General features: G+C 39.7%; 1 protein-coding gene across 1 annotated transcript; it reads left to right on the top strand.

Annotated features, from left to right (window-relative positions):
- The first annotated feature begins 1586 nt into the window (after positions 1 to 1586).
- On the top strand, positions 1587 to 5899 carry Ir40a (Ionotropic receptor 40a). The gene is made up of 10 exons (XM_036360002.2): positions 1587 to 1775; positions 1903 to 2341; positions 2464 to 2632; positions 2692 to 2967; positions 3041 to 3569; positions 3834 to 4063; positions 4176 to 4350; positions 4410 to 4506; positions 4979 to 5289; positions 5417 to 5899. Exons 1-10 carry the CDS (start codon positions 1673 to 1675, stop codon positions 5563 to 5565), a joined length of 2478 nt encoding a protein of 825 aa, XP_036215895.2. The 5' UTR covers positions 1587 to 1672; the 3' UTR covers positions 5566 to 5899.
- The last annotated feature ends 3475 nt before the right edge of the window (positions 5900 to 9374 follow it).

The following is a 9374-nucleotide window of genomic DNA, read 5'->3' as shown; positions in this document are numbered from 1 at the left end:
ATTGTTCAGTTTGTATGGCAGCTATATGCTATAGTGGCGCAATAATAGCGGTTCAGACGAATGAGCCGCTTCTTGGAAAGATAAGAGTGTGTGCAAAATTTCATAGCGATATCTCAGAAACTGATGTACTAGTTTGCGTACAGACAGACAAGCCTAAAGCGACTCAGCTCATCATGCTAATCATTTATGTACATACACTTTATAGATGTATATCGGAAGTTTACTTTTGAGTATAACAAAGTTAGTGGCAAACTTGAAATATTTCAACCAAATTCAACCGTGGAGCCAACTCTTTCTGCACTTTATGGTTGTATATAATCGTGAGATATTCCTATCATTATTAAATAATAATTGTTAAATCATTTGCTTACTTGAATTAGCCGTGATGTTTCTGCAAGTGTGCGAATGTTCCATGTTCCGTATCTGGTCCTTTTTTCATGCTAAAGGTTAACTTGGTGAGTGGTGGCTCCTCGAACATTATGCGTCATACCAAAATAAAAATATTCATATACAATGTTAAGTCCACACTTCAATACGGTTGCCAAACATGAAATCTCATAGCCTCTGACATCCAAAAGCTGCAAATTTTCACAAACCGATACTTTCGCAATATATTTCGCATTCTCTGGCCCGTCACCGTCTGTTAGAGACTAAGGACACGCAGACACCAAACATTCCTTTGTGCCGAAATTCTCAAAAGAAAACGCGGCTGGCCCGGGTATGTCCTGGTAAAAAATCTAGATACAATCATTCGGAACGCTATCGGCTGGAATCCACAAGGCAGCCGGCGGAAAGGCTGTTCCGCTCTAACTTGAAAAAGTAAACTGGACATCGAACTATTTAAGGTTAAAAAAGTAGGAGTTTATGTAATTTATTTGATTTTAGTATTGAATTCCTCAAACTTCAACTTCCACGCTTTAAACGAAAATGGCCTCAAAATAGTCAGTTTCGCATGCTAATATACCCTCATAGGCATTAATATATATGGATGGCGCTACGACTTGATTGTTTTCCCACCTTATTATCCTATCAGGCAAAACTATTTGCGATATTTTAATAATACTATAAATATGAATGCCTTCCTGTAACTTCGGCGATGCGCAGATATAAATATTGAAGAATATTTAGTTGCAGTGCCGACAACAACAACAGTAGGCGCCAGCGCGCAGTTAAAGAACAATGCAATATTTAAAGCTTGCGGCCAGAAAAGTGGAAAAAAATATGGAAAAAGAAGTACGAAACCGTGGCAGCGAACGACGCTACGCAAGTACAATTCCGCCGCTTTAAATGCGCTTAAGGAAATATTGTAAGACGATGCATCGTAAAAATATTGACGGCTGCTGACATGCGATATTTAAAGTTGATGTGATAATTGACAATCAACATATCATAAATTGATGTTTGGCAGGGCAGAGCCACAGACTGGGCCAGAACCCAAACTGAAGCCAATGGATTACATCGAAGCTAGTGCGTGTGTGTGTGTTAAATGGATTTTCTTATTCACCACTGCATATAAAAGCGCCCGAAGGCAGTCAGAGTTATTTTAGTTGATTGAAAGTGAACTTAAAAGTAATGTGAAGAGTAAGCAATAAAATTAATAAAACAAACACATTGCCACAAGACTGGGTACTTACCTTACAGACATACATACACACGCATTCTTCGCAAGAAAATGAAAGTACTCATTCTGTGTCTGCTTGGATGGCTAACGGCCGGACTGGTGCAGGGTGCGATCACATATAATGCGGAAAGGAATATTTCCGATGTGGCCATAGGTGTGTCTAGTGCAAAAAGCACAGAAAAAAGATATGCTTAGGCAGAGAACAGAAAAATAAAATAAATATTAAAGTAGCTATAAAAATGTAAATATTAAAAAAAATCATATTTTCTTCTCTCGCGAAGCTCTGTCGGAAATAATCAACGGTTTAAAGCCACGCCAATTAGCTATACTGGCAGCACCGCAGTTCCACTTCACCAGGCGACATGCACCTTTGCCAGCTTCGGCCGAAATTCCCGACGATACGCAATTGGAAGGCATGCAAATGGACATCGATGATTTCATTTATCAGCTGCATAAACTCTACTTTAAGTCCGTCATTTATGATAAGGCCGATTTGTTTTTCAAATTCGTCGAAGATAGTCTACAAGGTTCGATTGAGAGCGTCAATCTTATATTTAGTGCACCCTATGAGCTTTCGGCGCGCATACAGGAGCGCAAGTTGTCGCATCGGCTGAGCTTATTCATATTCTATTGGGGCGCCAAGCATCCGCCGAAAGCCAATGAGGTGCGTTTTGAAGAGCCAATGAGAGCGGTTGTCATTACGAGGCCAAGGAAGAAGGCGTAAGCTTCAACATTTATTTGGTAGTCTTTAGATTTCTTCGGAATATTATTGTGTTGCTATGCTATGTTATGTTACATAATAGGTCAGGTCATATATCTCATATATATATACATATGTGTAGGTTTCGCATTTACTACAATCAAGCTGTACCCGACGGTGTGAGTAATCTCCGCTTAGTCAATTGGTATGATGGCGATAACTTGGGTTTGCAAAAAGTACCGCTATTGCCCAATGCGGCAACGGTTTATTCGAACTTCAATGGTCGCGTGTTCCGAGTGCCCGTCTTTCAAGTAAGTAAAAAAGGAAATAAAACTCTAACGATTTTTTACAAAATATTTTTTCGCGAAAGTCTCCTCCCTGGTTTTGGGTCAGCTATGAGAATGATTCCACAAACTCCACCATGTTCGACGACTACATCGACTCCACCAATGACTACAACGAGTTCACCGAAGTGAACGTCACCGGCGGACGAGATCATTGCCTACTCAACCTGCTGGCGCAGCATATGAATTTTCAGTTTATCTATATAGAGGCTCCGGGCAGAACACAGGGCTCCTTGCGCAACGATGACACAGGCGAGGAGAATGATACATTTACTGGAGGCATTGGACTCTTACAAAATGGTGTGAGTGGTCGCATAACGGATGCACGGTCTGCGAAAAAAAGTAGTTTTCTGCTATTCTTCTTCTATTTTTCAGTTAGCTGATTTTCTGCTCGGCGACGTCAGCCTCAGTTGGGAGCGTCGTAAGGCTGTTGAGTTTTCCTTCTTTACGCTAGCCGACTCAGGCGCTTTTGCGACGCATGCACCGCGTCGTCTCAACGAGGCCTTTGCCATAATACGTCCCTTTAAGCGCGATGTATGGCCCTATCTAATATTGACGGTTATATTTTCGGGTCCTATATTTTATGCCATAATTGCCATACCCTACAAGTGGCACTTGCCATGTCAAAGTAGAGGAGTAACGAGGCATCGCTTGCGAAGGCAACAACAACGTGATGTGGAGCGCGCCGATGAACTGGTCTTTCATATGGCATATATTAAGGAAATCACAGGCGACAATGAGATGACAAGGCGTTTACTGCGTCAGCAGCAACAACAGCTTCAACGTCAAGTGGAAGGGAGTAAGCAACTGGCGCGCGACGGCAGAGTGCAGGGATTGGCGGAAATACCAAACAATCTTTTTGATAAATGCATTTGGTTCACAGTGCAACTCTTTCTCAAGCAATGTAAGTATGTGTGTGTGTGTGTGCTGTGTGCCTTCATTAGAAGTTCTGTGCAGCAACATCTTATCTTTTAATGACCATTCTGTGCGTTCACTTAGTCAGCAGATTTCCGCTCAGTAGCTCAGCTTCGGCTATTTATGCTGCTGACATTTATTGCATTCCCATTTCATTCAATTATTTTATCACTACTACCTGCCTCATTATGTCTGTCCACCTGCATATACGCGGCCGTGTGTATGTATATGTGTCTTTTGTGTTTGGCTGCAGCTTGCAAGGAGCTTTATCATGGCTATCGTGCCAAGTTTCTCATGATCGTCTACTGGATTGCGGCCACCTACGTGCTGGCTGATGTCTACTCCGCCCAGCTAACGTCGCAATTCGCGCGTCCGCCACATGAGGCACCAATTAACACGTTGCAACGTCTGCAGACGGCTATGCTGCGCGATGGCTATCAACTGTTTGTGGAGAAGGAAAGCTCGTCGCTGGAAATGCTGGAGGTTGGTGGCAATATTCATGGCATACTCATAGTGTTGCATAGCATGTGGCAAGTGAAAGTAATGTTTGGTGTGAATATATATTTCTTTGTTGTGTGTTTGTTTATTTATTTAGAATGGCACTGAGGTATTTCGCCAATTGTATGCGCTCATGAAGCTCCAGAATCCGGATATGGAGGGTTATCTCATTGATTCCGTGGAGGCTGGCATTTTATTGATCGCTGATGGTCTAGAAAATAAGGCGGTTTTGGGCGGACGAGAGACACTCTACTTCAATATACAGCAATTTGGTAGAAAGAATAGAAGGTGGCTTTTAAGTAATTAACTTTTTTCTCCATATTTTTTTAAGGTTCCAAGACATTTCAACTCAGTCATAAACTTTATACGCGTTACTCTGCGGTTGCAGTACAGATCGGTTGCCCTTTCTTGGATAGTCTTAATGATGTGTGGGTTTTACAGAATAATGATATCTGATATTTCATCGTCTCTCTGCAGTTCATTTTATCTCAACATATTCAATGCCAATTTCTTTCATGCTATTTCATCTCATCTCATCCCATCTAATCTTATCATATCGTATCTCATCTTATATCATCTCAGCTCATCTAATTTCATCTCATTTTGTCCCGTCCCATTTCATCTCATCTCATATCATCGCATCTAACTTATTTCATTCATTATTATCTCATCTCTTCTCTATTTATCTCATCCAATGTTATGACATATCATCTCATTTCATGTTATGTCATATCATGCAATCGCATCTCATCCCTTCTCATCACATCTGATCTTATATCATCGCTTCTCATCTCATCATTTCGCTTCCTTATTTAAGTTTCATTCTACACCATTTCAATCAGTGTCCCACTATCATTTTATACTTACGTCGAAGTCAATTACCTGCCTTTCCATTATCAGCATCATACACCTATTCGAAGGTGGCATTCTGGACAAAATGACAAATGCCGAATATGCCACACAATCGCGTATGTTGGGTAAGGAATATAACGCACTGCATCCCACAAACCCCGCTGAAACCAGTGGCACTAACGAGCCACCGCCGAACGATGACAATCGCAACGCGAATGGTGGTAATGATATTAATAGCAAAGGTGAGGAGAACGCGGAGGCTACATCGAAATCGCTGGACTCACAAATCATACAACCACTCAACCTGCGCATGTTGCAAGGCGCCTTCATCGTACTGATCTGCGGCTACGCGGCAGCAAGTACGTAAAATTACTGTTAAAAAAATATCTTATTTTTATTCACTTTAGTTTCTCTCAGTGTAAGCGCCCGCATATTGCGAAAGTGTAGTTCACATATTTTCTTATTAGTTTTTTACGCAAATTTCAGCTGGTATTCTTGTGTTGGAGCTGTGTTGTCATCGCCTGAACTCGAATTTTATGGAGCGTACTCAGACCCGCTTATTGCGCCGTTATCGCTGGTGTAGTCGGAAATTCCGTAAAACTACACACTTGCTATTTGTCAGAATCATACGCTGAATTATTTGTTGTATTGTTTTGTTTTTGTTGTTGTTTTGTGTCGGAATTCTTATCACTCGAATGTTTTGTATAACAAATGGGGTTGTACGGGTTCTTTTGAAATTAGTCAAACTATTTTTGTTGTTGTAATACTCGTATGGAAATATTCTACAAATTTGTTAATTATCGCGACACCCACATAAATTCAAGGGGCTTTTGGATAGATGAGGTGGTGTGGTGAGGATAGTGTAATGGCTTATCTGAAGTTTGAGAGGTTTTGAAGTGTAAACATTTTATAAAGTTCTGAAGCTAAAATTGTAACAATGTTGCATCGAAATAACGTTAAAAATGTTAATTTATGTCACAAAAGCTTAAAATAAAATAAAATTTATGAATGTTGCAAACTATTTCTATTTTTTTTTGGAAAAGCTAGTGATTGGAATGTGGCTATGTTAAACGACGTTTTTTTAAAGGAATTGTGCTCAATTTTTGAAACTGCATATATTGACGTAGGCGTTAAGATAACGAAGCTTAAACTAGTTATATTTCACTTAACTTAACTTAACTTTACTCAACTTAACTTAACTTGAGGTAACCTAACATAACTTAACTCACCTTGACTTAATTAAAGTAATATACTTGTTAAATTAAAAAAATCGATTTCTGTTTTGCATCTAATATATCGAATGTACATACATACATATACATATTTGAGAATATTCTCTGAAAATTTTAAATTGATCCGGCAACATAATTTTTTATTTTGAGTAAAAATTGAGATATCTTTATGAAACTTGGTAGACATGTTTCTTGGTACCGTAAGATGGTTGGTATTGCAGATGGATCGGACCACTGCCACGCCCACAAAACGCCATTAATCAAAAACAAATAACTTGCCATAACTAAGCTCCGCAAAAAGATACAAGACTATTATTTGGTATACAGAATCAAGTAAAAGAGGAGCATCTGCAGTTAAATTTTTTATTAAAAGTGGGCGTGGTCCCGCCCCTAATAAGTTTAATGTGCATATCTTCTAAACGGCTAAAGCTATAATAACAAAATTTAGTGAAAACAAATTATTTTAGCTTCTCTATCGACAGTGTGAGAATGGATGAAATCGGGTGACAACCCCGCCTACTCCCTATATAACGGTACTGTTAAAAACTACTAAAAGCGCGATATATCAAGCACTAAATACGCCAGAGACATTAAACTTTATCTCTGGGATGGTATGAGATCACTTATTAAAAACCGCGTTCAAAATTAGACCGTGGGCGTGGCACCGCCCACTTTTAGGTGAAAACCCATATCTTTGGATCTGCTTAACCGATTTCAACCAAATTCGGTACATGACATTCCTCTCATATTTCTATGTAATAAATAAAATTAATAAATGAAACTCTCAAAAATAGTATATCTTTGTGTCAAAAATGGTTTGAATCCGATCAATACTTCCTTAAATATAAAATTTTGCCAACACCTGAAGTAATTTCCCGGGCTTTGATCCTTGCAAGTTGCGAGCGTATAAAATGTTCGGTTACACCCGAACTTACAGCTTCCTTACTTGTTTATATATATCTATGTGTATTTGTCAGATCGAAAGCATAAAATTTAAAAAAAAAACGCGAAAAACTTAATTTACCCTATTCAAGGTATGAATATCGTCTGGTATCAAAAGTAAATGAATACATATATCCGTATAGTATTAATTTCCAGCAACACTTATGGTCAAAGGCCAGTTCAAAAATTATGTTGCAAGTCTACTTCATTATAGAATACAACAAATACGCTAAGCTTTCATATTATACTTGTACATTGATGCATTTACTTATTAAATTTGTTGTATTCATTTCTTCACTCGGCGTATGTTGTACGCGCCCAACGTCGCCTTCATAAAACATTGAATGAAGGTATGTGTAATTATTTTTAGGCCATAAATAAGTAAGGTAAACAAACAGCAACAAAAGAGTGTAGTGCGAAACAATAAAATGCAACAACAACTAAAAATAAAGTGTAAAAAACAGTTGTGGAGGGGATTTCTATGCCATTCATGTGGAGTTTTGGTAAAATTTAACGCTTGAGGTCGGTAAAATATTTTATGAAGCAGTTGAGAATTGCAAATGAGCAATATCGGTACGAATGAAAATAAAGACGCGAACTCGGAATCGTTCAAAAATATATGCAAAGAAATAGCATTCTCAGTGCCATTTACTGAAGGAAAAGGAAGTGGATTCGAAGAAGAACTTGACAGCTGTCGTAAATTTACTATTTACTCAAAAAATAAATTTGAAGTTATTTGGCTTCAAAACCATTTTTCCAACAAGAATTTTCGAATATCTGAACGCGTCGGTAAGATAGCTGGTAAGACCGTAAGGGAATTAGTAAGAGATGATATTTCTTAGTTGAAGCAAGTGATCCGATTTCTTCAGTTTATTACGCGACTTTTATTTGACGATGGCAGAGCGCTGAAATCCAATAGAGCTTGGCAAACAATTTTTGTTTAGGCGCAAGGTTATTCTTCTATGAGAAGTGTTAGTGTCTATTGAGATTCCGCAGATTTTATCTCGCACATTATGTGTATTGGGTCTACTATGGTTCGACACAGACTCGCTTCTTATATACCAACAGATCCCAGTTTCTTTCTTTCTAAAAAAGACTCGTTCCTTGAAACTATACAATCCATATTTTCGTGAAGGGTATAGAATTTGAGTCTGTGACATCATCGGCTAAGAAACAAAAGCCAATAACGAATAAACCAAATTGCAATGGATCTTTGCTGCCACTCGGCTATCGCGCATTGATGATGACTACGCCGATGACGGCAACGACGATGCTGAGATCGCAAATCCACTTAAACTGTCTTAAATCTCCATGTGCTGATCAGCGTGCTGCATGGAGGACCTTGTGGACAGAAAGACAGACAGAAAAACAGACCAACAGATGCATAAACTAGACCCTAGACGACTGTAGGTAATGGTCACGGGCGATTTGACTGAACGGAGGTGCAAATGGATGAGTCGCATGCCAAAATCAAACAGATCAATGATGAGATTCACACAGCGAAGGCTGTAAGCCGACCAAAGGGTGTGTGTCAGTATATATGGGCGTGGGTTGCGTAGGTTTGCATGTGGGTTTGTTTGTTTTGCAATGTGTGCACTCATTTGGCGCTCCAAATGGCGCAGCGAGCACTTCACTCCACTTTCCTGCAGACAACGCCAACTTGATCATCACTCGTCGGCGTTTGACGTGGACGCGTTATCCAATCGCCAAGTTCCCTTGTGCCATCCACTAAATATTTATTTAAATTTGAGCTCTGTCGCAGACTTGCCGGCTGATGCACTCGTAAATATTTACATACTGTTGTATGTTTTTGTGAATATGTGTCGGTTGGATTAGGGAAAAAAGCATTGGCATGTTTACTTTATTATTTTACTTTAATTTGCTTTCTGTTTGTTTTGACTCGCAGTTGCGCCGCGAACTTCCAAGCGATCATCCTGCTGGTGTGATCCTCTTACCAGATGCTATCAATGATCGTTGGCGCGCTTGCTAGATGGACTAGCCCCTCGCTAGCCAATTCAGTTCGCGAAATAAGAGGAGATTCAACATTCAAACCACCTCAACATTTACCGTCCCTAATAAACCACCCGAACAAAACAAGCAGTCGCGCCGCAGAGCTCTTGTCCTCCGTTTCGCTGTCAAGCACTTTGTGCTGCCTACGCTGACGTTCATGTCGCCGCCGCTGATTGTATCGGTCGAATGTGGTTAAAGTCATTGCGCGACTGCTGGCTGCTGAGCAAGTTTCGAGACACTGAGCTTCTCTTTGGTTGGAG

The sequence above is a fragment of the Bactrocera oleae genome, chromosome 3, assembly GCF_042242935.1.
Source record: "Bactrocera oleae isolate idBacOlea1 chromosome 3, idBacOlea1, whole genome shotgun sequence".
In the NCBI taxonomy this organism is placed as follows: domain Eukaryota; kingdom Metazoa; phylum Arthropoda; class Insecta; order Diptera; family Tephritidae; genus Bactrocera; species Bactrocera oleae.
The sequence above is the reverse complement of the archived record's forward strand: the minus strand, read 5'-3'. Positions and strand labels throughout refer to the sequence as shown.

Bases quoted from the DNA above. Each gene is read 5' to 3' on its own strand.
- Ir40a (XM_036360002.2), top strand. From the start codon at position 1,673: ATGAAAGTACTCATTCTGTGTCTGCTTGGATGGCTAACGGCCGGACTG. The intron at 2,342-2,463 runs GTAAGCTTCAAC...ACATATGTGTAG, and splicing joins ACGAGGCCAAGGAAGAAGGC to GTTTCGCATTTACTACAATC. The intron at 4,351-4,409 runs GTAGAAAGAATA...TATTTTTTTAAG, and splicing joins CTTCAATATACAGCAATTTG to GTTCCAAGACATTTCAACTC.